This window comes from Herpailurus yagouaroundi, unplaced genomic scaffold, assembly GCF_014898765.1.
Source record: "Herpailurus yagouaroundi ecotype Mexico unplaced genomic scaffold, PumYag 28, whole genome shotgun sequence".
In the NCBI taxonomy this organism is placed as follows: Eukaryota; Metazoa; Chordata; class Mammalia; order Carnivora; family Felidae; genus Herpailurus; species Herpailurus yagouaroundi.
The window spans coordinates 168,606,680-168,634,508 of record NW_024412376.1 but is presented as its reverse complement, the minus strand read 5'-3'; the positions used below and the strand labels follow the sequence as shown (position 1 = coordinate 168,634,508).

At 58.8% G+C, this 27,829-nt stretch overlaps 1 protein-coding gene across 2 annotated transcripts in view; it reads right to left on the bottom strand.

The window, feature by feature from the left end:
- Nucleotides 1–8,539: 8,539 nt before the first annotated feature.
- RNF212 (ring finger protein 212) overlaps nucleotides 8,540–27,829 on the bottom strand; it is a 37,547-nt gene continuing 18,257 nt past the window's right edge. Inside the window, exons 5-12 of one of the 2 annotated variants that reach the window (XM_040489862.1) lie at nucleotides 27,372–27,430; nucleotides 25,525–25,577; nucleotides 25,380–25,437; nucleotides 24,366–24,411; nucleotides 20,547–20,610; nucleotides 9,323–9,395; nucleotides 8,897–9,060; nucleotides 8,540–8,715 (exon numbers count right to left, since the gene is read on the bottom strand). In XM_040489862.1, the coding sequence (XP_040345796.1) occupies nucleotides 8,678–8,715; nucleotides 8,897–9,060; nucleotides 9,323–9,395; nucleotides 20,547–20,610; nucleotides 24,366–24,411; nucleotides 25,380–25,437; nucleotides 25,525–25,577; nucleotides 27,372–27,430 (555 nt within the window). In that variant the 3' untranslated portion in view covers nucleotides 8,540–8,677. Of the gene's footprint in view, nucleotides 8,716–8,896; nucleotides 9,061–9,322; nucleotides 9,396–11,591; nucleotides 11,917–20,546; nucleotides 20,611–24,365; nucleotides 24,412–25,379; nucleotides 25,438–25,524; nucleotides 25,578–27,371; nucleotides 27,431–27,829 lie in introns of those variants that run through there. The other variant, XM_040489871.1, reaches the window with a different exon arrangement.

Here is a 27,829-nt window from a genome sequence, read left to right as displayed (position 1 = left end):
CCCCCCCCCCCCCCCCCCCCCCGCTGCTGATCGTCCCACAGCAGGTCTGGCTCTGTTCTCTCCCCACGGACTCGGTGAGGCAGGGGAGTGGCACATGTCCCTCTGGTGGGGCCGCACTGTGTACAGGACTACACTTTCACGTGACAGGTGAACAATTTTGCCAAGGGGTGGCCCTGGGGTTGGTGAAGCATGTGACTCTTGATCTTGGGGTCGAACCCCACGTTGAGTGTAGAGGTTACTTAAAAAAAATAATAAAATCCGTAAAAAAATATTGCCAAGAAGGCGTGTACCAAGGAAGCCGGGATGGTGAGCAGGTGACAGGCTGCCTCTGCAGAGACGCTGTCCCCGGGGGTCACCTGGAGTCAAGTGTGCTGGCATGTAGCCCCAGGACCCTCTGGGCCCGGAGGGGGGCCGCCGCTGGGTCTGGCAAGGAGTCCTCAGCACAGGTAGGGTGTCCAAAGGTCACACGCCTCCCCCAGTGCTCACCTCCAGAGGCTGACCGACCGTGGTTTGTTCGTGTCCTTCTGGGGGGTGGGCGGGGCAGCAGCCTGGGGATGCGGTCCGTGCGGCAGGGACCCACCTCTGCACCCCTGCAGCCGCAGCACCAGGGACCCCGGTGGCCTGCACGCATGCTCAGGGGTGCTCCGTCCACAGCTGGTGGGGGGGCTCTGTCTTCTAGACACGTTTGCACCGGGGCCTGGGGCTCCACGTCCAGGTGGGTGGGAACAGACGCCCCCCAGCGGGGTGTCAGGGCAGCGGGCCGGGGCTCTCAGTCCTCCCTTGGGACCGAGGTTCCTAAAGGGAACATTGGTGAGGACAGCCCTGCCGGGGATCAGGAAGGGTGGGGGCAGGGCAGACCCCGCTGGCGAGTCTCGGGGAAGCTTCTTCTTCCAGAGGCTGCAGTGCTGCAACTGAGGTTCCAAAGGGCCACCACTTATCTGCTTGATCCACCGACATGGACAAAACACCGCGGGTCCCTGTCTCCCGGAAGGTCTCCGGGCCGCAAAGCCGGTAACTGTTGTCTGTCACCTGCAGCTTCTTCCGGGGAGGACGAGGCTGCAGGTGAGCCCAGCCTGGCAGCCTCAGGGCCCTCGGCCCCTGGGGAGCCTGACCCCCCCCCCCCAGGCTCACGGCTCAGACGCCCACTACCCGGTGGTCTGGGGTCACGGCCTCGAGGGTGTCCTTGGAGGAACAGGCATCTATCTGTCAGGAGCTGCCTGAAGCCAGAGCCCCTGTGGTGGGTTCCTCTTCTAATGTCCCCTGCCGGCCGGGGCGCTGAAGGACCAGCCTGGCCTGGCAGAGGGCTGGGGGCGCACGAGGGGGGCTCACTCGGGCAGGGAGCAGAGACTCTGCTGGGGCGTCTTCGGAGTCTTCCCAGCCCTCACCCTCCACCCCCCGCCTGGCCTGGCGCGTCCATGGGCAGGAGGGGGCTCTGGGCGTGTACAGGGCCAGGCGGGTGCCGCCGCGGGGGCCACCCTTGGCGGGGTGCGGGAGCTGGCCGGGCACGGTGGCAGAGCCGGGCGCCAGTCTCGCGTGCAGGGGCGTCGGGGCGTCTGTGTGCGGCGAGCGGGCGGGAGCGGTTCTGGGCTCACGTTACAGTTTCCACTGGAAAACAGCCCCATTCTGAACATTGGCTCCGAGCTTTTAAAAAATTGCAAATATATCCAGTTTCCAGACGAGCGCTCACCAAGTGAACTTGGCTGTTTCTGCCGGGCCCACCGAGGGGGGGCGCCTGGCCCAGTCGCAGCCACAAGCTGGGGCCAGGTGGGCGGGGCCGGCCCGCAGCTCCGGGGGGGGGGGGGGGGCCGCCTCGGCTGGCCTGGCCCAGGGCTACCGGGCCCCTGGCACCCAGAGGGACACAGGGCACAGGCCAAGGTTCAGGGAGTGGCCACCTCCCCACCACACAGGGCTGTGTCAGGCCGCACCCTGGGGCCAAGGCGTGTGGCCACCGACTGCCACGTGCTACTGAGCCCTGTGCGTGCCACACACTCACGTGCGGCTGGAGACGGAGCAAACCCAGGCTTCTGGGGTGTCGGGGCCACGAGGTGGCGGCTGACTCCGGGGCCCTCCCTAGCTGTCACCTGCGGTTGTGTGTGTGGAGGGGGCTTGGTGTGCACACGTGAAGTGTGCGGTGTGCGTGTGTGTGTGTGTGCATGTGTGGGTGTCCCGCGCCTCCCTCACGCTCAGGGATCAGGGCAGGGCTCAGGCCCCCAGCACCCCTAGGACATCGGGGAGACCAGGTCCCCAGGGAGGTCCCGGCCCTGGGGGCAGGCGGGCCATGCTGGGCCCTGGGGGGCAGGCCCTTTGTTGACCTTGGCACCCCTGGGGAGTGGACCGTGGGGGGCAGAAGTCTGCTGGCCTGGTCCCTGTGTGTCCCCACGCCAGGCACCCCAGGTCAGGAGTGAAAGCCCCATGCCTCCCTCTGGATGGCCTGTTTTCCTTGGAAGGCGGGGAACAGTCTCCCGTGCAGTGTGGCTGAGACACCAGAGGGCAACAGTGCCCACCCGGTGAACCCGGACCCCCACCCCAGCTGCGTCCCCAGCTTCAGAGAAGGCTCTTTCTGATGCCAGAAACACGTGGAGACTCTTCCAAGGACCAGATTCGAGCTCTTTGCGGGTGGGAGTCGGGCAGCCCAGAGTAGGAAGGGGGGTGCAGGCAGCTTGGAGCCCGGGCCCTGCCCCTGCTGCCTGCACTGCCCACACAAGACATCTCAGCTCCTGGGGGAGGCGGCCGGGGCTGGACACGGTTCAGGAAGGTGCTGACCCATCTCACAGATGGGAGAGCGGCCCCGCTCATTAGTCCTGAGGGGAGCTGATGTTTCTTCCTTTTAAACCTAGGTTCTGTCAAATGTCTCCTCTGAAGGTGGGGATCCCTCGGAGGGTTCTAGAAGCGCTGGTGACCCCAGTTCCTCCCCAAGGGTGGGGGCCACCAGCAGGGCCTTGTGGTGACCCTGGCCCTGGGGTTGTGTGCCCAGAGACTTCCGTGCTTTTCCTCATGGGGGACACACCCCTTGTTGGTTTATGCCCAGGAAGCGCACACGGCAGGAAGAAAACAAGTCTCAGCGGCTAAGAACCCCCCTCCCCCTGCCTCCGCGCCCTGTCTGTGCTCCCAACCGCCCGCCCCTCCTCCCCACCACCTCCGCGCTCCGATCGTGCTCCCAAACCGCCCGCGCTCCCAAACCGCCCGCCCCGGGTCCTGGCTCTGAAAAGTCCTGAGGCAAATCGTTTCTCTGCCAAATTTCAGTGTGAGATGTAGAAAGGCAGAAACCAGAAGCAGTAAAAGTGAAAACAGAAAGAAAGGAGGCTTTCCTCAGAGGAGAAAGGTCTGGAAGGGGCGCGGGAGCTGGCCGCCTGCCTGGGGGACACAAAGTGGGGTCAGGAGGGCCTTGCCTGGCACATCCTGCTCACGCCCACCAGGGCCGAGGCCCCACATTAGGGCCAGTCACCCAGGGCCGGGGACACAGCCAGCAGCCCACGAAGGCCATGGCCCTCTGGGCCCGGCCCCAGGGCGGTGTCCCGTGTCCAGGAGCGGGAAGGGGTTTGCCGAGAGGGTCCTGAGGGTGCCAGCCGTACGTGTGGTGTGGCCGGCCCGTGTCCTGGAGGCCCGTGCCACGTCCGCACACGACGGCAATGGACAGCCTCACCCGGGAGGGCAGGCCAGGCAGGGAGCAGAGGCTCTGCCCTCACTGAACACGTGGTGAGGCTCGGAGTGGCTCTGTGCCTCAGTTTCCCCAGTTCTGCAGCCACGAGATTGCACTCACAATCCCTGCACTCTGCGGACTCCGATGCCCTTGGTCGTGTCTGGACCTTCAAGGACACTGGCGTCCACGACGTCATATCACTCCTCACCCCTGGGTCAGCCCCTACCCCCCAGCAGGGGCTCCAGTCACCCCCACGACGCAATACCTGTTTGGGCCACCCCCTGCCCGGTGCCTGCCGGGGAGAGCAGGGGGGGCTCTGGACGGGGGCCCTGTGTCCACTCCCTCCCAGCCTGGCTCTGCGCTGTCCCCTGGCTCCCGCCCTGTGTTCTGAGCCCCGCCCCCCCCCCCCCCCCCGCCACCGCCCCTACACGTGGCCCCAGCCCGAAGGGCAGGGGGCTTGCTGTCTGCGGGATCCAGTCTGCATCTCAGTGTCTCTACAACGGTGAACTAACATTTCCTGAAGATGAATTTATGAGGTTCTTGAAGGTCTGTAACTCTAGTTACCAAATTCTTTCCTCCCTCCCGCGCTTCTGCAGCTGGCGATTTCCCTTCCTCGGGGAAAACGCTCCTCCTCCCCGCCCCCCCCACCCCCCAGCTGTGCACGTGAGGCCCCACACCTGCCGCCAGAGGACACAGTCCGGCCGCAGTGGCCACAGTGACAAGTGAGGGGCCCGGGGTCAGGCGCAGAGCTCCCCCTGCAGCCCCGGGAGGCAGGAGGCCCCACTTTCCAGCCGCACGTGAGGCCATGAAGCCTGAGGAGGGGCATCTGAGACCCCCAGCCGATGGGTCCCAGGTCCTCCGCTCAGGATGTGGCCACCGTCCTGCGCTGTGAGCCCTGGTGTGGCTGCCGGGCACACCCACCGCACAGACCACAGTGTCACTGAGTGTGTTCGGTGTCCCTGGGCTCAGGCTGGCTCTTCTAGAAGCAATTTTCCAAGTAATGTGGGTGCTGACTGTGACACACAATTACTTGCTGGAGAGATGTGGAAGCCCCCACCCCGGCCCCCTCCCTCTCTTGCAGGAATCTCCTACCGCACCTGGGATCTGCCAGTCCTGTCCAGAAGCTTCCGCCCACTCTGTGCACACCCTGAGCACGCTGGACCTGCAGCCACCCTCCCGCCAGGCTCCAGGAGGTGGCTGTGCCCGTCTCAGCCCGTCAACATCGGCTTCCTGGGCTGTGGGTGCAGCCAGCACGTGTCCACGAGCCCAGCAGGCAGCGCGGTGACTGCCAGAGACACAGACCCTGCAGCCCCCTCCCCAGATCGCCTCCAAGGACACAGGCAGCTTCGCCCAGACTTCTAATCGCTCCGTGACAAGGTTGGAAATTTGAGAGTGAAAGTCCTTGGCCACAGAGATCCCAGGGCATCCTTGGCCGGGGCTTACAGCGGACCCGGTGTCTCCGCAGCCGGCAGGACAACAGGCCCTTGGGCGCCTCAACCACACGGGCTCCCTCCACCCTTCGCCGGGCCCGGATGCGAGTTGGTCACTCGGACTTTCTGAAGCAAGTATCTACACGGCAGTGCCCGGACGGCCACCCGAATGTAGGTTTTCCTCTGGAACGCCTGCTTTGGCCACGAGGAAACGTCGGCTGAAGCCGGATGAGAATCCTTCCGCTTGCGGGATTGGCCCGTGTGCTTAGAACATGCCCGTGGTCGTGGCTCAGGGAGGCACGTGTCGGTGTGAGCATGCCGCGTGTGCGTGTGCCAGCCTGCGTGGCACCAGCAAGGAAGGGCGGCCGTGTGACTTTTCTGTGTGTATGAAAGTTGAGGCGAAGGGCTCGGCTCGGCAAGGGGAGCCCGAGGAGGCCCCCCGGGGGGGGGGGTGGCCTGACATCGGAGCACCAAGCACCTGCCTCGGGGTGTGCTACCAACCTTCTCACCAGGCAGCGGGGTGCCTCCCGTGACACAGAGTTCAAGGCTGTGTGGACATCTGCCGGTGTGGCCGTCCCTCCCGGGGCCTCTCCCTGCCCTGATAGCGGGAGGATCGAGGGTCCAAGATGGGGCGCAAACAGGGAGTCAGGGACGCCCGCCCCTCCTCCTGCCGTGTGAGTCCCGGCTCCACGGGTCCCTTCAGCACAACGCAAAATCGGTGCAGACTTGGATTTGCCACCGAAGAATTTTAGGAATTTCCTCCCGTCTGAGAAGAAAACTCCCTCCATGTCACTACTGCGGGGGCGTGGAAGGCCTCTGTGCCCCTGGGGGTGCGCTTTGAGCCTCTGGCTGCACAGCGTAAGGTCCAGAGCACCAGGGCGTCCGGGCTGGGCCGGGGGCCTGGTGGCGGCAGAGCCCACACCCGCTCCCTCCGCGCTCGCCCTTCCCGGGCTCAGGTCCTCCTGTCTTCCCGGCAGTCCCAGTTCTGCGTCACCGGCCCCAGAAACCTCACTGCTGGCCACGGGCGGCGGTCCACGGCGGCCCGGTCTCCGCTGCTCCCGGTGGCTATAGTTGGGAAATAGTGCCGCTTGGACACCCTTTCTTTCACTTTGTAAACTAATATCCAATTTGACACTTCATCCATGGACATTTTACAGCTAAAACCAAAGTTTCTGACAGACGGCGTCAGCTCGGTCTTAGAGGCCGGCGCCTGGAAGAGGACGGGGACGCAGCCTTCTGCAGGCTGCTGGCCTGTGAGGGGGGCGGGGGGCGGGGGAGGACGGTGAGCGCTTAGCGACCTGTCCTCCGCAAGGCAAGGTCGCGCCAGGTGCATGGGGCCACCGTGTCTGTGAGCTTGTGAGCACTGGTCCCAGATGCAGGACGTGAGAACGCAAGCCGGGGAAACCTTCTTATCTAGGGAAAAGGGACCAGAATATGTCCTTGCTTACATGAAAAAAGGAACCACAGGACTAGGGCTGTCCAGGGGAGCGGGGAGCCGGGGGCCAGGTGGTCCTCTTTAAAGGCCCTCCTTTTGGGTATGTTGGACTTTAGAACCAGGTAAACGTGTGCTGCAATGGTAGAGAATTCGATGGAAAACAATCCCTAAAAATGAGGGGTTTGGAGAAACTGCACCAGCTGCAGGCGGGGATCCCTGTATGGTCCCTGTCATCTGAGTCCCCACGCAGCCCAGGGGCTCCAGGGCTGGCCTCAAGGCACAGGTGACGGAGCTTTTGCAACACCCAGCCAGGGATTCCCACCCCTGCCAGCTGCCCTCCCCTCCCCTCCCCTCCCCTCCAAGCTCCAACAGGCACCCTAGCCCTTCACCAGGCTTTCCCGGGCCAGGGGCTCTGGGGGCTTTGGGGTGCCTGTGACTCACAACCTGCTGTCCCTCCCCACCGGGCCTCCCTCCTGTCCTTTCCCAGCACCCAAGAGGAGCAAGGCTTCCAGGCCTACGTGGGAGGGGGAGGGAGAGCAGGGTGGGGTGAGTGCACTCCCCTCAACGTGCCTGTTACAGAAGCTGCTCCGGGGCCCAGTTTGGCTAAAACCAAAACAAATGGTCCCACAAGTCCGGCGTCCTCCGAAAGATGACAGTCTGGAAGGTCCTTTCTGGCCAAATGGCAGACTGAGCCCTTGGGGAGGGGGCAGGCAAGGAGGGAGGGGGATTGAGGGCCGGGGGGTGTGGGGAGGAGGGTGCAGGGGGGGGCAGGGATTGGGGGTGGACCTGGGGGACGGAGAGGGAAGGGGATTGGGGCCAGGGTGGACGGGGGACTCTGCCCCAAAGCTAGGCTATTTCCAGGCATAAGTGTCATCTTGTAATTAAGACAAGATGAGGAGCAAACCGAACATGGTAGATAAGCTGTCAAATATCTACTCCGCACGTATTGGGCGCACCGGGTCAAGGGGGTTGGGTACAACACGCAACCCTACTGGGCGCACCGTGTCGAGGGGGTTGGGAATAACAGGCAACCCTACTGGGCGCACCGGGTCGAGGGGGTTGGGTACAACACGCAACCCTACTGGGCGCACCGTGTCGAGGGGGTTGGGAATAACAGGCAACCCTACTGGGCGCACCGGGTCGAGGGGGTTGGGTACAACACGCAACCCTACTGGGCGCACCGTGTCGAGGGGGTTGGGTATAACACGCAACCCTACTGGGCGCACCGTGTCGAGGGGGTTGGGAATAACATGCAAATAGCCTTCACGGGCACATTTGAACAGAATACATTATAAAAGCGGGCCGGTGCTGCCACCTGAGAGGCCTGCTCTCACGGTGTCACACCCACCTCTGCACGGAAGCCCTGAAGTGCATTGAAGAGGTTTGTCCCACCTGTGGAGGTAAGAGCTCAGTCCAGAGATGGGCCCGAGGCCCGGTCTGCACTTGCAAATACGCGGGTTTCTGGGCACCTTACTACCACTGGTGCTCAAGGACCTTCCCTGGGGGCCGAGTGCCAGCCCCCCCTCGCCCCCTCCCCACAGCACATCCTGGGTGGTGTCCCCTCAGACAGGTGACCAGGCCTCCGGTGGCCATGAGGGGGCCGCTCCGCACTGCCATCCCGCGTGACAGAGCCCCGTGGGGCAGATGGCCGCACACTGGAGGCGCCGGGCGCTGCCCCCCAGGCCGCGTGTGCGGGGCACGGCTGCCGTCTTTGTTCACGGCAGGGATGGCACTATTATTCAGATATCTCATTTAGTTTTGCCTTTCCAGTGAAAATTATTAAACAATTTTTTTTTATTATTAAGGTTTATTTATTTTTGAGAGAGAGAGAGACAGAGCGTGAGCGGGGGAGGGGCAGAGAGAGAGGGAGACACAGAATGCGAAGCAGGCTCCAGGCTCTGAGCGGTCAGCACAGAACCCGACGCGGGGCCCGAACCCGGACCGTGAGATCACGACCCGAGCCGAGGCCGGACGCTCAACCGACCGAGCCACCGATGTGCCCCGGAAGTTCTAAACACATCACACGACGCCATCCCAGGTCATCAGAAAAATGCTTTATTCAACGGCGTTACTTCATTCCACGCAGACGCGCGCACGAGCATGTTTACTGCCTAACGCACACACGCCAGAGCCGAGGGGGCCCGGAGGGCCAGGCCGGGGACGGGAGCTCGTTCACCTTCCGTGCGGGACTCCCTCGAGGCCAGCAGACCCTGCGGGAGCATGGATAGCCGTGACCCAAGGTGGACACGCCCGGGACCGCCACTCACGTCTCAGCCACTCACCAAAGCGCCACGGCACGACCATCAGGAACGCGCAACGCGTCGCGTCTGCTTCTGCCACACACGCGCGCGTGCGGGAGAAGCAGCTGCCCTCGGAGCAGGGCACACTTGCCTGCGTGCTGTCTCTGCAGCAGTGCGGAGATGCTGATGGGCTGCCTGGGGGCCGCTGCCTGGGAGCCCCCCAGGCTGGGCGAGCCCCCTCTTCCTGCTCGGCCTGGGGCCTGGGGCGCGGGCACCTGGGACAGCCCCTTGCCGGGGACAGGCAGCGGTGGGACCCTAGGAGTAAACCCGACAGACACAGAATCCTCAGTGACAGGGCCTCCCCGGCCCCCCCGCCCCCCTCCCCCCCACCCCACGGCATCGACCACGCCCCTCGGAGCTTTCCAGTTCTTCGGTTTTAAAAAGCAAAGCATGAAGCGGTCTACACGACATAACCCTGCTCGGAACACACGCAGAGGGGTTTAAGAAGCAGTACACAAAGGTCAGCGGCATGAACTACAGTGAGTCAGGTGGTGGACACCTGGGGCGGGGACACTACCTGAGGGCCTGGGGCAGCTCCCTGTGACTTGGCGTCGGGCCGAGGGGCTGAGGGCCGCGGCGGGCGACGCTGCCTGCGGTGGACAGGAGCAAAAGGTGAAGACAAACACAGAGGCCCGTACCTCTGCCCTCGGCCGCCCCCTGCCACGTCCCCGACCTCCCGCACCCACACCCTTCCCGACCGGGCGGCCGCACCCACAGGACTGGAACGGAACTCCTGGGATCCAGTGCTGTGGCCCCCGTGCCCGGCAGCTGCCCGGGGCACACCCGGACTGGACCGCCAGCCCCGCAGAGCTTCCGCCCGACACCGAGCTCTGGGCCGCAGGCTGGGCTGGGGAGGGCACCCGGGATGCAGACGGCTCAAGACATGTGCGGAGACCTGCTCTCTGTCCTACTCTGTCCCTGCTCCTGTCGCTCAGAACCACTGGCAGGGAAAGGCACTTTCACCAGCTTCTGGCTCTGAGTCCCTTAGCCCCAGCACCGGCTCTGGTCTCCGCCCACACCGCCAGGCTCCCGAATTTCTGCTGACATCCTCCGTGCTAATAAGAAGCTTCTTTGAAAGACGCAAACAGCCCCTGGCACGCATTAGTCACAGCAGAGAGCAAATCTGAAGACTACTACTGTTTAATACCCGAATTCCTTTGCATCCAAATCTTGGAGAATTTTAACAGAAGAATGGCAGGGAAGACAGCATTTAGGCTCCCCGTGTTTCCTTTCACATTGAAGAACCCGGATCAGAGAGGGGCAGCGCCTTTCCCAGGGCCGCACGGCACCCAGTGGCCAACAGGGACCTCGTGTCTCTGCCCACCGGCCATGCCGCAGCACAATGGCTGAGACCAGAGACGCAAAATGACTCGTTACTTATCTCCTGTGTTTTATGATGGTTTGACACCACGGGGCCTTGCTTATTCTGGGAAGACCACCCCTCCCAGGGCTAGCTGACTTCCAAAGAGTAACGATTCGTCTGTGAGCTGGCCTGTGACGTGAAATCTGAGTGCCCAGAGGTGCTCCCCATCCCCTCCCCGCTCTGCCCTACCCCCATCCCCAAAACTGCTGAAATGATCCCAAGTAGCCAATCCCAAGCCGTCCTCACTGCCCACCACTCCTTCCCGTGAAGACCGGCCACCCTGCTCCCTCTGCCCGAGGGCCCCTGTGGGGCGTGCCCGCCTCCGGCTGCCGGGGCTGTGAGGAAAACCTTGTCTCCTGGTGGGCTGGCCACACATCTCATCAGACAAGTCCCGGGACATTTTAACCCCGGCTCAACACAAACGGTAATGGCAGGTTACGTGCTCAACACGCTACAGCCCACGGAGAGGGAGTCTTAGTTACTCTTTGCGGGACTCGTGGCGATGACGGTTATCAACAGAGATGAGGGAACCGAGGCCCCTGGAGGTGAACTCACAGGGGTTTGGGGTTGACGCCCCGCACGCGGCAGGTGGGAACCTTGTGACACACGGGGTCCGAGCGGGAACCCCGGCCACGCGGGAACTCCAGAGCAGGGCACGACCGAGCACTCGGGCGCTGGGGCGTATCCCCTGCTTCGGCCTCGCTGGGACCGGGCGCTCAGACCGAGGCTCCCCAACCGACAAGACGGGCAGCAAGTCAAGGCCCGTAGCTCCTGTTCCAGAAAGCCATGCCGTTCAAAGAGGTTAGAAAGATTTCCATTGGCAAACGAGAAATTGGCCGTTTAGAGAGGACAAGCTCCCTCATCCAGAATATGGAAAACCTCATCGGCCTGTGGCGGCAGACGGACGAGACCGCGCTGTTTCCTGAACGAGGCACCAACGTGCCACCGAGGCAGGTGCTGGCGGGCGGTCGCTGAGGGGGAGGGGTCCCGGGCGGCGGGGAGCAGGGCGGCTGTGCCCGGGACAGGGGGGAGCTCCCCGCTCCGTCAAGCGCGCTCGTGGGGAAGGGGCCCAGGCCGCGCAGAAGCCGGGACCAGCCGGACACAGACGTGAACCCCGGCACGGCCAGCCCACGGGGGCAGCCGGCAGCCACACGTGGACCGGGCGGTGGCACAGCGAGATGGGGACAGCCAGGGGCGGGCGGTGCCGAGCCGGCTCCCGCACGAGAGACGAGATCGTCTTAAGACGACAAGGCCGGAGGGCTCCCCGCTCGAGGAGGAAACCAGGGCGGCCCAGGGCAGCATGAACCTCCATGGGCTGGAAGCGGTGGCCCACGGAGCCACGTCCAAGGAAGCGAGCCTCCGAGATGCACACGAAGCGAAGCCACTCAGACGTGGACAGAGACCGGGAGAACCCACCGCCAGCTGCCCTGCCCTACGACGACAGCGCGCTCCAGGCCGAAGGGAAAGGAGAGTGGCCGGTAACGAAGCCCCGGAGGTGGTCAAGTAAAGGGTGTGTACGTGTGCCTTTGTCTCAAGACCTTCAAGAAATGGGAGTTTGAAATCCTTCGCGTGCCGTGTTCCTGGGTAACACCATGGATGCCGTATGCGTCCCCACAGCACACGTGGTTATCCGGCAGCGAGACGGCACGCAGCGGGGGAGGGGTGTCGGGGGACAGTGTTGCTGAATCTCACCGCAGGTAAGTCAGCTTTCACGTCAAGTACGTTGCGACGGGTGCGCGGCCTAATTCCTAGGCAATCCCGGAAAATAACCACACGTTGCCGGAATATCAGCCGCAGAATCGAACGTGTGTCGATTCAGTGGGCTCGGCCACCCTGACACAGCACCCCAGGCCGGGGCCGGGCTTTACCAGCAGACACGGTCCTGGAGGCTGGCTGGCGTCCAGGAGGGCCCATCCCCGGTTCCCCGCTGGCACCTTCTCTGCGTGCCCTCACCGACCTCTGGGGCGGGGAGCCAGTGAGCTCCCCGGTGTCTCTTTTCTTTGTTGCTGTTTTACGGTTTTGTTGACATAAATACAACGTGCTTTTCCCCCCTTTTTCTGGTGTCTCTTCTTATAAAGACACCAACCATATCAGACTGGGGTCCCACCCAAGGACCTCATTTACCTCTTAGAGGCTCAGTCTCCAAATACAGTCATGTGGCAGGGGGTTAGGGCTTTAATGTGAATTTTGAGGGGAAACGATCCAGCCCATAGCAAAATCATACACTAAAAATATTTAATGCGAAAAAGGCAGTTAAGGAGATACAGACAACAAATCCCAAGACATACATAAAATAATAACAAAATGGCAGACACATATGCAAACATACTAATAACTGTGTTAACTATCAGCGGACCAAGCAGTCCAGTCAAGAGGCAGGGATTTTAAGAATGAAACCAGGCACGAAGGCAAACATCTCATACTGTCTGCAACAGGCACACTTTGCATTCAGACACAAACAGGCTGAACATTTTAAAATGGGAAAAGATACGCTATGCAAACCGTCACCAACTTAAATTAAATGAAGAAAATCCCACCATCAAACATAATTACTGAGGCAGGAACGTATCAGTAGAAATGAGACCTGTACGCTGAAAACCGCAAAAGATCCCTTGGGTAAATCAGAGATGCGAGAAGCGAGGAGACGTCACCAACAGATCCCGAGACTCAAAACTCTTAAGATATCAGTTCTCCCCCAAACTGATTTGCAGATGCGATGTAACTGCTATCAAAATCTTAGCAGGATTTTTTGGTAGAATTTGACAAATGGATCTTACGATTAATGTAAAAACGCAAAGGACCTAGAACAGCCAAGATTATTTGGGTAAATTAAGAACAAAGTCAGACGGCTCCCACTGATTCCAAAATTTACGGTAAAGCAAGAGTAAGAAGATGGTATTTTGGGGGCGCCTGGGTGGCTGAGTCGGTTGAGCATCCGACTCTGGCTCGGGTCATGATCTTGCGGTCCATGAGTTCGAGCCCCGCGTCGGGCTCCGTGCTGACAGCTGGGAGACTGGAGCCTGTTTCAGATCCTGTGTCTCCCTCTCTCTCTGCCCCTCCTCCGTTCACGGTCTGTCTCTCTCAAAAATAAACATTAAGGGGCGCCTGGGTGGCTCAGTCGGTTGAGCGTCCGACTTCGGCTCAGGTCACGATCTCATGGTCTGTGTGAGTCCGAGCCCCGCGTCAGGCTCTGGACTGATGGCTCAGAGCCTGGAGCCTGCTTCCGATTCTGTGTCTCCCTCTCTCTCTGCCCCTTCCCCGTTCATGCTCTGTCTCTCTCTGTCTCAAAAATAAATAAATGTTTAAAAAAAAAAACTTAAAAAAGATGGTATTTTTGAAATTTTTAAGTAATCTCTATATCCAACGTGGGGTCAAACTCATGACCGTGAGATCATGAGTCACATGCTCCACCAACTAAGCCAGCCAGGCGTCTCCAGGAACACAGTATTTTGATTAGTGGAAGAGAATACAAAGTGCAGAAGAATACTTTGACAGGACTGACCAATTAACTTCAATTTTGGACTTTTTATATGCAGAATTACAACTGACTTTTACGTATGGATCTTGTATCCTACAATCTTACCAACCTTGTTTATGATTCCTAGTATCCTTAAAGATCCCTCATGATTTTCTGCACACAAGGGCACACCGTCTACAATAAAGACACTCTACTCATTCTCACCCAATTGATGTGCCTTTCACTTCCTTCTCTGGCTTCCCTGCACCGGCTGGAGCCCTCAGTGGATGTCGGACAGGAGAGGGGCTGTGGACCAGAGGCATCTCACCATGTCCCTGGTCTCAGAGTACAGCATGATCCCTCTCAACAGTACCTGGTCAGCTCTGGGCTTTCTGCAGATGCCCTTTACCTGGCGAAGAGGTTGCCTTTTATTACATGTTTCTTGAGAGTTTCTACAGTGAATGATTGTAGAATTTTGTCAAATTATCTGTTGAAAAGCTCTAATGTTTTTTAGGTCCTTTACTTCTACTAGTATACTAATTAGTCGATCTTCAGATGTCAAATAACCTTGAATTCATAGGATAAATCCCACTTGGTGATGGCATACAATCCTTTTCCTAGGTTGCTAGATTTGATTGCCTCATGTTTTTGAAGAATTTTGTATCCATATTCATAAGGAATACTGCTCAATTATTTTTCTTGTGCTGTCATTGGCTTTAAGATATTGCTGACCTTATGAAAACTGGAAAGTGTTCAGTCCCCTCCTACTTTCTAAAAGAACTCATATAGGACATTAGCTCATTAAATGTCACATAAAATTCACCCATAAAGCTATTGGGAAAAGGGCTTTTCTTTATGGAAAGATATTAAAATTACTAATTCAACTTCTTGATGGAGGTCCATCCAGATTTACTATTTCTTCTTGAGGTAGTTTTGATAACGTCTTGATAGGAATTTATTCATTTCACGTAAGTCATCTACTTTGGTAGTATAGAAGTATTCACAATATTCTTATAACCCTTTTAATATCTGTAGGGCGTATAGTGGTACTCCTGATACTGGTAATTTGTGCTTTCTTGGTCACTGTAGGTAAAAAGTTTACCAATTTTGCTCATCTTTTCAAGGGACAAGCTTTAAGCTCCACTGACTTTTCTCTGAGAGTTTTCTATTTTATATATTTCAAATTTATTTCGTTGTAGTTAACTCCCTAAGGTGGAAGCTCACTGGTTTTAGGTCTCCTTCCTTTCTCATGCATTTATTTTTTTTAATGTTTTTTTTTTTAACTTATTTTTGAGAGAGACAGAGCAAGTGGGAGAGGGGCAGAGAGAGAGAGAGAGAGACACAGAATCTGAAACAGGCTCCAGGCTCTGAGCTGTCAGCACAGAGGCCGACACGGGGCTCAAACTCATGAACTGTGAGATCATGACCCAAGCCGAAGTCAGACGCTCAACTGACTGAGCCACCCAGGCGCCCCTCTCACACAAGCATTTAAAGCTATACATTTCCCTCTAAGCACTGCTTCACCTGCATCTCGTATATTTTGATATGTTGTATTTTCTTTCATTCATTTTCTGGTGTTACTAGCGATTTTTTCTCCTTGATCCATTAAAAGCTATAATTGTGTTAATACTTGTTTTATTATCAGATTTTCCTTCTGCTGACTTCCAATTTAATTCCACTGTAGTCTGAAAATACACTTTACGTGATCATGATCCCTTTAAAGGTGTTGGGACTTGTTTTGTATCCTGGTATGTGGCCTACCCTGCAGAGTCCCCCTTTGCCCTGGCAAGGAACGCACGCTGTGCTGTTGTCAGGTGGAGGACAGTGCCATTCACGTTACTGGAGCGGGGAACTGAAATACCCAAATCTCAACTGTTGAATTAACCATCTCCGCTTTTGTCAGTTTTGACCTTCTGTACTTTCCATTTTGGTGTGTCTACACTAATAATTATTACGTCTTCCTGGTGTGTTGACCCTTTAATCATCATGAAATGCCCTTCCTGGTCTCTGGTAATATTTATCTTAAAAAACCTGCTTTGTCTGATGTGAAAATAGCCTCCCTAGCTCTGTACTTGCTATGCCTTTTCCCATAATTTTTCTATTTGTCTCCTTGAATCTACAAGTGTGCCTTCTGTCAGGGTAGCTCTTGTGCCGTCTGACAATCTCCGCTCTTCCACTGGGGTGTTTAGCGCGTTCACATTTAATGTCGGCCCCAATGGATCAGATCTGTGTGTGACCACGATGCTATTTGTTTCCTTTTACCTTCCTGGTCTAGCTGCCCCATCAACCTCTGAGAAGAGAGCACTGAGATCTCTAAGACCGAGTCTATTCCTTTCCTTCTCGTCTGCTTTTGCTTCGTTAATCGCCTCTGTTGTTGCGTGCGTACCGCTGAGACGTCGTTCATCTCCAGAAACGTCCTTTGTCCAAAACCACTTTGTTCGTTATTCACACCGCAGCTCCAGCTCATCTGCTTACTGTCCACACAGTGCGGTTTCCACCCTGTCCTCCGCTTCCTTGTGCTGCTGGATTACAGGCCTCCGGCAGACAGCGCGTAGCTACAGCTTCTCCACCCGGTCTGACGAGCTCTGCCTTTTCATCGGTCTTTAGTGTTCGTGATGAAGGGAAGCACTGATAGGATCTGGTTTGTACCTATTCTTCTATTTATCGTCTACGGTCTCATGTGTCTTTTCCCTTCTAGTCTGCCTCGCCTTCTTTTGTGGCAAACAAATGCCTTTTAATGCAATATTTGAATTCCTCTCGACTTAACTGTATCTTTGAAGTCATGTTTGTTTGTGTTTACTTGAAACAAATCGACTTCCAGGTAAGGCTGACTTCATTCTGCTGTGTCACCTCTGCTCCGACACGGCCCTGTCCCCTGCTCTGTGCGTACCGCCCCAGGTGCTGGTTTGTTGTGTTACACTTGCCACTTCCACCAACTCAGGTCTGCAAAATACCAGAGAATGAGACCCTGTTCCCTCCAGTCCCGTCAGTGTGTATCCTCCGCTCAGTGCCTCCCATTGGATTTCCTGTAGGGCAGGTCTGCTAGCGACCCTTGTTTGAGTTACTCTGTAATGTGTTTATTTTGTCTCAACTCAATTTTTTTAATGTTTATTTGAGAGAGAGTGAGCGTGGGGGAGGGGCACAGAGAGAGAGAATCCCAAGCAGGCTTCAAGCTGTCAGTGCAGAGCCCGATGGGGGCCTCAATCTCAGGAACCGTGAGATCATGACCTGAGCCGAAATCAACAGAAGCTTCACCAACTGGGCCACCAGGCACCCCTGTTTTGTGTAAACTTTTAAAGGAGAATTCTATTAGATACAGAATTCTTGGCTGACCCAGGCCTGGGGGGTCTCTAAGCCTCTGTTAGAATTGAAGGTCTATAACTCTTAAAACTGCTGAAGACAGAAAAGACAAGGAAAGTGACTGAGACACAGCGGCTGTATGAGATGCAGGGTATCCTCACAGGGGACTCTGAGCCCGAGAGCAAACAAAGCTTCTCAATGGTCAAGGGCAGAACCATGCTGACGCTGAGCTGCCTGCAGGCTGTGCTGGTGCTGTGAGCACCCCTGTCCTTTGTGGGGGGGCTGGGGCGCCATGCCTGCAACATGCCCTCAGTGGTTCAAAGAGACACGGACTATAAAGGGTAGGCAGCAAATGTGGCAAAATCTTAACAGTTGGGGAATCTGGGTAAGGGGAACAGGGAGTTTCTCATACTTTTCTTAACATTTTTCTGTGTGTTATTTCGGAAATCTTTTCAAAACAAATTATAAAAATACCAGGTTGGGACACTCATATTACAATATATCTCAAAATACACTGTAAAGATTTTGGAGAAAGATAAATATTAAGAGCTAGAATAAAATGATATAGGTATGGAAAAAAATCTGTCCAAACAGAAATCTGGAAACAAACAAAAATTAACAGATTTGAGAACATAAAAATGTTAAGCATTTATGGCACAAAAACAGACACTCAGATCAATGGAACAGAACAGAGAACCCAGAAATGGACCCACACACGTATGGCAAGCTAATCTTGGACAAAGCAGAAAAGAATATCCAATGGAATAAAGACAGTGTCTTCAGCAAGTGGTGCTGGGAAAACTGGACAGCAACATGCAGAAGAATGAACCTGGACCACTTTCTTACACCAGACACAAAAAGAAACTCAAAATGGATGAAAGACCTAAATGTAAGACAGGAAGCCATCAAAACCCTCGAGGAGAAAGCGGGAAAAAGCCTCTTTGATCTTGGCTGCATCAACTTCTCACTCAACACGTCTCCAGAGGCAAGGGAAACAAAAGCAAAAATGAACTACTGGGACCTCATCAAAATAAAAAGCTTCTGCACAGCGAAGGAAACAATCAGCAAAACTAAAAGGCAACTGACAGAATGGGAGAAGATATTTGCAAATGACATATCAGATAGAGGGTTAGTATCCAAAATCTACAAAGAACTTATCAAACTCAACACCCAAAAAACAAATAATCCAGTGAAGAAATGGGCAAAAGACATGAACAGACACTTCTCCAAAGAAGACATCCAGATGGCCAACAGATGCATGAAAAGATGCTCAACATCACTCATCATCAGGGAAATACAAATTGAAACCACAATGAGATACCACCTCACACCCGTCAGAATGGCTAACATTAACAACTCAGGCAACAACAGATGTTGTGAGGATGCGGAGAGAGAGGATCTCTTTTGCACTGTTGGTGGGAATGCAAACCGGTGCAGCCACTCTGGAAAACGGTATGGAGGTTCCTTAGAAAATTAAAAATACAACTACCCTACGACCCAGAAATTGCACTACTAGGCACTTATCCAAGGGATACAGGTGTGTGTTTCGAAGGGACACATGCACCCCCATGTTTATAGCAGCACTATCGACAACAGCCAAAGTATGGAAAGAGCCCAAATGTCCGTCGATGGATGAGTGAATAAAGAAGATGTGGTATATGTATACACACACACACACACACACACAAAATGGAGTATTACTTGGCAATCAAAAAGAAGGAAATCTTGCCATTTGCAACTACGTGGATGGAACTGGAGGGTATTATGCTAAGTGAAATTAATCAGAGAAAGACAAATATCCTAGGACTTCACTCATGTGAGGAATTTAAGACACAGAACAGATGAACATAAGGGAAGGGAAGCAAAAATAATATAAAAACAGGGAGGGGGACAAAACATAAGGGACTTAAATATAGAGAACAGAGTTGCTGGAGGGGTTGTGGGAGGGGAGATGGGCTAACTGGGCAAGGGGCATTAAGAGGACACCTGCTGGGATGAGCACTGGGTGTCATATGTAGGGGATGAACCAGTGGAATCTACTGAACTCATTATTGCACTGTATGCTAACTAACTTGGATGTAAATTTTAAAAAATAATAAAAAAATGTTAACCATCTAAAATTTAAAAAAATCAAATGTAAAATTAAACAGCAAATTGGATAAAAGGTGGCTATCCTTCATCTTGAGGATTTCATACACGTGAAGGACAAAAGGGAAAAAGAGATAATTCACAGTCAAAAACAAGAAATGGCTAAAATGAGGACACTCAGGATCACAGTCACAGCATGAGGACCTGTCCCTTCCAGGCGCATGGGGCAGGACACGCACGAGGCAGGCCCCCCTCCCCCGTGTCACTTCTCGATTCTGATCGATACATCTGGAAGCATTTAGGATGTTCACTGTGTTCCCTTTGGAAACATGCACCAGGGAGAGGACCCAGTGAGGTCCGGGGTCCCACAAGCTCCTGCCCGGACAGTGAGGGGCAAGAGGGGGGAAGGGCGCAGCCAGGCTGGGTGGGCAGACCCCAGGCTTCTGCACGGAAGGGAAGTGGGGCAGGAAGCTCCCATTCGTGCGGCCTCCACGCCTGAGTCCTGTGAAGGCAGATGAGACCCCCACAACCACGTGGGAACAGCGCACGTGCCAGGGCCTGCAGGCCCTGCCCTGCTCCCCACAAAGGTGAGTGGCGAGGCAAGAGCCGACACCTAAGGGGACCGCGACCTCGGACACCACGGAAACACGGCATCAACGTGTGTCACGAGTTCTCACTGGGGTGTGACAAGGAGCTCGATCCGGGGGAACTGGCTCAACTGGGAAACTCCATCCATGGTGGTGGGGGGTGGGGGGAGGGAGAGGGGAGCCGCATCGCGAGCCGGATTCTCTAGAAGCTGGCACAACAGGCCTGAGGGGAGCTAGGGGCAGGGAAGGGGGCTAAAGGCAGGGAGGGGGACTAAGGGCAGGGAAGGGGGACAAGAGGCTGTGAGCAGGGTGGACACCCAGGATGGGGTGCCGCTCAGGCGTGAAAGTGCCGCGGGGAGGCCCCCGGAGCAGGTGCTGGGGGCCCCAAGCCCACTCGGCTGCGTGGGTGGCAGCAAGAGGCGCCAGATGCGACCACGTAGCCTGCCTGTGGGCCCTCCTCCGAGGCAGTTGCTAGAATATCCCCTCCAGCAAGAAGCAAAGGTGAGGCGGAGAGCAGAGACGCAAACGGGGTCACACATCACCAATGTGAGGGTCTCCCTCACGGGCCTAAGCTCGGGGGCTTGCTGAGGGCATGAAGGCGACAGCAGAGGGGCCGGGCGGGGGGGGGGCTCACCCTGCTCCCGCTGGGAAGGGGCCTGAGCCTGCGGTGGGCAGGGGCACTTGCTCTGGAAACCCACTCGTGACTCCCACACCCGCCAGGAAGGGACCATCTTGCCGAGACGGAGACATCTTGCTGGGACAAGAGTACTCGTGAAAGGTCCCCAATGGGCCCAGCAGCCACACCGTTTTCGTGGCAGGACAGCGCTGCCCTGGGTGGGTTCCACTGGGTTCCCTTCTGTGGCAGGCAGTTCCGTGGCATGTCCGTTTGGGGCAGGGGACAGGGACCCCCGTCCATTTGGGGCAGGGGACAGGGACCCCCGCTTACCCATGCGTCCATCATGAGGCGGGCTGATCAGAGAGATTCTTGCCGGGCCAGCCGTGACCTCAGGCTAAGCGTGTAGAAAGAAAACAAGTCAGTTCCTGGAGCTGCCTGTTCCAAGGGCCAGACCCACCCCATTTACCGCGAACCACCGGCTCCAGGCCCACAAGGGCAGGGTGCCCCCCTCCGCTCCCCAGCCCCAGGGGGCTCGCAGCAGCGGGGGGGACGGGGGGTTGCTGCACCAAGCGCTTCCAAGAATCTCAGAAGAGAGGAAACGTCAAGTCCTTGGCTGAGGTCAGGAATGTTGAAATCCCACACAGATCCTCATTTTGGGCTCATGATCTCGTCACCCTGCGCTCCGGTGTTGACGGGGTGTTCTCGCTCGCAGGGAGCCAGCTCTGGCCGACCCGGTTGTGTTCCCCAGGGGCACCCCCCCCCCGAGCCCCTGAGGATGGCACGCTGGCACTGTCACTAGTGATGGGGGGCCTCCTCCGACCACAGAGGCGATGCCAGGCATGTAGGCCAAGCGCTCCCTTCGCTGCCATGGCCGTCCTGGTCTCACTCCTGTGGCCCCTGACAAGCCCGGCTCCCACCGGTCTGTCTCCAGACCCGGCCACCATCCCCTGTGCCCATCTTCCCAGTTCCCACCCCGGCACACCCACCCCTGCGGCCCCCTGCAGGGTCCCCTCTGCTACCCCAGCCCCTGGCTCACGCCCACCAGCAAGCCTCAACCAGGAAGGACCAGTGAGTGCGCTTAGGTGGAGACACTTCAGACAGCGCTGCCCCGCCTGGAGGGCGTGTCCATCAACTGCCTGTTCACGCCCCCGACAGCTTGACAGCTTCCGGGTGAAGCATCCCTCCCGGCCACGCATCATGTGACGGTGGTGGGCTCGGCAGCTGTCCTCCCAAGGACTAGAGCTCTGGTCCCACCACACTTGGCCCTTCCCATCGGCCCGTCCCCCCTCCCCCACCCCGGGGTGCCCCCTCCACAGCCACGGGCTGAGTCGGGGTGCGCAGATGTCCCGTGCGCCCCTGCCACCGGCCCTTTGCACCTGCTCCTCTCGCGGTCCCGACCCGCACTTCCGTCCGGCCTGCTCTGCACATCGTTGCCACATGTGCCCCCTGCACGCCAGCTCTCAATAGCGGGCAGAGCGTTCGCAACTCCAACAGGAGAACTCGGCACGGCGCGACGGTGAAAGTCACTCCACTGAGTTAGAATCGGGTAACTGGTCTCTCCTCACCTTGGCCTCTGCCAGCAAGGGTTTCTATTTGCTGGGTCAGCTCTCGAGGCCCCTGTGTCAGGGAGGGTCCAGTAACAGGTGAAGAAAAAGGACCTGGAGACACGGCTGGCCGGGCCGCGCAGGCACAGGGCTGAGCACGGGCTGCGGCGGGCGCCCTGGGTCCCGGCGAGGACCCGTGCTCTGGAGCACGACCGGGGGCCGCGGCCTAGGATGGGTGTTCGCGAGGGCCCCACTGAGCAGAGCAGGGCAGACCCACCCCAGGCGGCACAAGGAAGCCGAGACGCCCCACGGAGGCGGACCACGCCAGGCTGCGCTTTGCGGCGCGGACCACAGAGACTGCAAGCGGCAGGTGTCTGCGAGGAGGGGTGTGTTCCACGTGCTGCAGGTGCTCCCACGGGGGCTCCCACGGGCACTTCCGTAAGCGCTCCCACGGGGGCTCCCACGGTGGGTGCAGCTTCGAGGCTCTCCCTCTATTCACAACTTGCTCACGGAGAGTTCTTCCTGCCAGAGAGCAAATACTCTAGAAAGATCTAGCACTTCCCGGGTGTCAGGAGAGTATGGAAAACTCTGAGTCCAAACCTCCCCTCCAGGGTGTCTGCGGTCCGTGTCCTGAGGCTGCCCCCCGTAGAGCAGCCCCGCGTCCTGCTGGTGGTTTCGGCGCATCCCGGGATGCCGCGTGGAAGTCCGCGTCTGTCAGCACTGTGTTTCTGCGTTCCCGGTGGCTGACGTGTTTCTCTTTGGGCTCTCCCTCAAGTCGGTTCTCGCGCTTTACCGGCCCCCCTCGTTAACGCGTGCCGTAGAGCAGGCCTTCACTGGATACCTGTGAGTTGTCATTTCCCTGCTCACACCGGCCGACCGTCCCGGGTAGGAAGCTGCAGGCCGGTGTCCACGTCTGACACGCCATCGGCGCCCTGTGCACCTGCAGGCTGTGCGTCTCTCACCTGCTCTCCCAGGACCCCGGGGTTGGCCAGGGCAGCAGGTGGGAGAGGGGACAAGGCCCTCTACGACCCAGACGGCTGACCCCAGGCGGCTTGTGCCAGGTGTCCTGTGGTGGGCGTGGCACCTTCTCGACCAGCCGGCTGCAGTGCCCTCGCCCTGCTTCCCCTGCAGCCGTGGCCACTCACCCTGGATGAGCCCGCAGGGGCGGGGACCTCTCCTAAACCACCAGACAATAACCCTCAGGGCAGCCCCACACCGGGGCCGGAGTCCTGTGCTCCCCTCCGCGCCCTGCCCCGGGCCGGCTGTGCCACCCAGGGTCTCTGGGCCCGGGGTGGGGTTCTCAGGACACAGCCATCACCCTGCCCCCACTCCAGGACTGATGGCGTCCGGGGGCCGGGTGAGGGGGTGGACAAGTTTCGGGGGCACTTGTGTCCTGCTCTGGTCCGAGGCGGGCAGACCACGGCCCAGAGCCCGATTCTGTTGATAAAGTCTTACTGCCAGGCAGCCGTGCCCATTCGCCTCCATCCTGGAAGCCTCACCTCCCGGAGGCCTTGGGGCAGAGCCTCAACTACTCCCAACCTGCCCTGGACGGCAGCAGGCGCTACCCCTGGTCCAGCACCTCACTGCAGTTTCGAGACTGTGGGCTGTGTTCTGGTCCCTCAACTGTAACAGCCGGGACATGGGGGATCAACTCAGGATGTCAGTCTCTAATCTCCAAAACAAGGCCACACGTGGGTGAGGCTGAGTCCAGCCTCCGGGGCGCCAAGGCCAGCAGGTGGTGCGTGGGGGCCGGGATCCACAGGCCAGGGAGGAGGTGCACCCGCAGGCTCCCTCTCAGATGCGACGGGGATGGTGAGACAGGAGGGTGGGGCGGAGAACCGGGCACGGAGGGGAGGCGCACGCCGGCACAGCCACCAGGGACTAGGGCGTCCCCTCCACCCCAGCTCTGAACGGCTCTGCGTTCCTACCTGCTTATCCTGGAATCCAGATTCCTCCTTAATCTGCTTGCAGGACGGCCCCCGTGGAAATGAGCACTACTCCTCACTAACCAACCTGAACACCTGCGTGCATGTCCCGGGGCGACCGGGAGACCGAGCTCCCACGTACCGGGTGTTCGCGGACAGGCAGCACCAGGCGGTGTATGAGTCACCAACACCGAGTCCGTGTGCACCAGGTCGCTCCCTCTGGGGACCCGCTTCCCCATCCTCTATCCTGAGCCTCCTGGCGTCTGGCCTTGGGTGGGGGGTGGGGGAGTCCCAGGCCGCGCTCCATCCGGGCCAGGCACTGATGGCCGGAACTTCCGGCCGTGTCTCCTCTGGCCTTGCCCCTCTCTCCAAGTGGGAGCCCTGCCTCTATTCAGGGGCCTCGGGGTCTCCAAGCCTCTGCCTTTCTTGGCCGGACCGGGTTTATCCTGACTTCACTCAGCCTCCCTTCCTTCTTCCCCACCTGCCGCTCACAGAAGGGAGTGTGCTCGAAACCGTCACCCAGGACCTGCTTCGCGAACCACATCCCTGCCCAGCACAGGATGAAGAGACCCCGCTGTGATCCGTCCCTGGGGCCTTGAACGCTTGTGCTTCCTGGAGCTGCGAAAACCACAGACACCGTATGCGGGACGAGGTGGGACCCAGGGAGTGGGTGTACTTACTTTTCTCGCTGGGGAAGGAGTGAGGTCGACCTGCATGGACTCCACCCTGTTAAATGACAAGGGGACAGGGGCCAGGGGCTCGTCAGCGATGCAACACCACCAACCGAGACTCTTGCCACGGGACCCACGCTCACCTCCAGGCCCCGCGCTGTCGGCCCGCCTGCCTCACTGGCCAGCGCCCACGCCCACGGAAGCCTTGTGGCCTGGGCCCCGGCCCGCCCACTCCATAGCCCCCTCCCGGCCCTCGTCCTCGCTCCTCTAATCGGGCCTGAGCTCCTGCAAGGCGGCGACAGGAGTAAACCTCCTTTTTCCTTTCCTTAACGCTTACTGCCCGACCCACACACTTCACACAATGAACACTCGACAAGTGTTCGTTCTGACTGAGCCCGAGTCTGACAGGGACGCACCACTCGGGCAGCCTCGTAGGAGAAAGAGCAGAAGAGAGAGGACAAGAAAGGGCGGGAAAGCGAGCTACTGAGCTCCTGCAGGGCGGGCCTGCCGGACAAAGCCAAGGTGAGGGGCGCAGCTCCCCTCAGCCAGGGTGGGTCGGGGTCCGGGGGGAGCCACCCGCCCAGCTGCGGTCTCTCGTCCTAGTTTTGTCTGTGCTGGATTAGTCTCCGAGCCGCCTCCCCTGGCCTGGCCATCCCGGTCACGGGTCAGTCCCAGGGTTGACACCCGTTGGCGCGGTGTGGTCGCAGGATGCCCCCCAACCAATCGCTAAGACTGTGGGGACAGAGTTGTGACTGGCCAGCCAGGACCACACACCTGATTGTGAGGCCGCGTCCCGCGGGGCAGGCAGGAGCCGGAGGGAGGGGCGAGGTGCCACGTCCTGCACTCGACTCAGGGTCCCTGCCTGTCCACTGCTGACCGGCGGGGTTGGGGTGGCAGTGAGGAGACGTGCAGGGTGGAGGGAGGAGGGGAGGACCGGAGGCGCGTCAGAGGACGGGCTGTGCGACCCGCCGGAGCCGGCCAGTGACGGTCAGGGACACTGGGGCCGCCCCGCCGCACACACACCTGTTGGAGGCTGACGAGTCAGGGGGCCGGAGGTGTCCGCCTGGCCGTGCCAAAGGAGCTGCGGCAGGGGTCTGAGCGTCAGGCCGCGTTCGCCGGCCCGGCTGCCTCTTCACATCCCTCCCGGCTCAGGCCCCGTGTCACTTACTCGAAACTGGAGTTTTTATTGTGCTGAAAGCTGTCTGCTGTGACAATCTCACACTACACAGATAGAGAGGGAGTGCTAATCAGCCACAAACGTTTACTTCAACGTAACCCATCCCGGTTACAATCGTAAGCCGACAAACACAGCCAGATGCCCCACAGGTGCCCCGGCCCCCGACCCTCGCCAGCTTCCCCCCACCCCCCCCACACACACAGCCCTGAGGAGCCCCCCGAGGACAGGCAAGTGGCCTGTGGCTTGCTCTATTGGCTGCACCCGGTGCTACGAACAAGCAGGTGCTTGACTACGGGTCGGGGGCAGGCAGCCATCCGCCTCTGCGGTGTGGGGACCTCGAACCTCTGAGGCCCTCGCTCCTGCCCGCGGCCTCTGTGAAACCAGTGTGCTCTGTGCCACCCCCCCACCCCAGGACATGAAGGTAACAGAGAGCCACCAGTACCAGCGCGCCCCCGCCCCGCGGGTGAGTGTGCACCATGCTGCCCCACCTGGGCTCCTCCTGCTCTGGCGGGGGGGGGGGGGGGGGGGGGGGAGATGCCATCTGGGAGGAGCACCCTCCCCGGGGAACGTGTGCGGAGCCAGCCCGAGGGACGGGACGAACCCCCCTGGCCCAGGCAGATCCGGACTCCGAGGAGTCAGGTGGGGGAGAAACACCACCTGGGACGCGCCTAAACAGAAGGTGGCGACAAAGATAAGCTAACACCACGGTGCTAAAGATGACCAGGAACGTTCTAGAAATGGAAAGCTGAACAGCCCAAATGGACCTGAGATGGAAAAGGTGTGCCGCAGGCAGCTGAGCAGAGCACCGGGACTGGGGGCCCAGGAAAGCACAGGGAGGCTGCAGGGACAGAAGCCACCTGGGAGCAGCTCTGTGCACAGGCCTGCCAGGCTCAGAACAACGGGGCGTGAGGACGCAGGAAAAGAGCAGGATGCGGAAAGGTGGCGGCTGTGAGTGGCCAGAAGTCACAGAAGACACGATTCCCCAGAAAGCAAGCCAACTATTCACCCAGAGGGATGGATCGGAGACCCCGCGCAGGCGCCTGGCACTCTCCGTCGTGCCGCTCCCCCCCCCCCGTCCCCTCCCCTCCCCTCCCCTCCCCGAACTGAGCAGGGCCGCGCACCCCCACGTCCCTCAGGCTCTCCGAGTCTCCTGCTGTGATCTCTTGGGAATGGGGCAGGACCCCTGAGCACACCCTCACACTGGTGTCGGCTTGGGGGCCCCTTCACCCCAGACGGGGCCCCAAGGTGGCGGAGAGACTTCCAGAGGCCCAACGCGACAGGGCAGCAAGTGCCCACTTACAGCGCGTGGGTCATCCCCGCACACGTGACCAGCCGGATGGACGCCAGTCCCCAGGGCCGCTGGCTCTGCAACCTTTACCCTGACGTTCGGCCTACCAAGCCGGGAAGAGCCACCACATTAGCACAGCTCACGAGACCTCGCCCCGTCTCAGAACAGAAGGCACTGTGGACAGCGGGAGCCCCCCGTGGCCACTGCCCCAGGGCACGCCACGGCCTCCGCACGTGGGGCACACGCGCTGCGCGTGGTCACCTGTCACGGACCCCACGGTTCCTGACAGATGCGCACAGGGCCCCGACAGGGCCTGGCCGTGGGGCGCCTCTGCCTCAGGGATCTCGGGGAGCCCCTGGGGGGTTTTCACATTTTCCCTTCTGTCTCCCTTGGCCTCCCTTCACCTCCTACTGAACTGCTGCTCTGACAGAAGCTTGTAGTAAAGGCAAGTGCTCTTTCTCCGGCCCCCTTCGTTACAACAAGATCTCAGACAGATGGCCAAGGGCACAGCACGGTCGGCTGCCCTGTTCGCACTCTGGAGAGAACTCACCCCTGCAGCTGTTCCAACCGCAGCACTGACTTCCGAAGGGACTCTTCCAGCTTTGAGATCTAAACACAACCAGAGTTCTGGTCACCAGGTGGTATAGGCCAACAGTGTTGAGAGCATGTGCTGACCCTCTGAACGTCTTAAACCACAAATCAGAATGTGGGAGGCATGGGAGCTGTCCTCTTGCTGCTTGAGTGAACGTGCACTGACAGCAGGCCACCAGGGGCCCCGGGGACCAGCACTGGGACGCCAGCACGAGGCAGCCTCACCCAGGTGCTCCCGGGCCCTCTGTCTACACTCAAGAAGGCACTGCTCTGAGTCAGAAGCTCGATTAACGCTGCTCTCACTAAAGCTTTGCTTTCCTTTCATTAAAGGCGAGTACTTACAAGGCTAGAGGGGAGTGCTCACAGGGCTAGAGGGGAGTGCTCACAGGGCTAGAGGGGAGTGCTCACAGGGCTAGA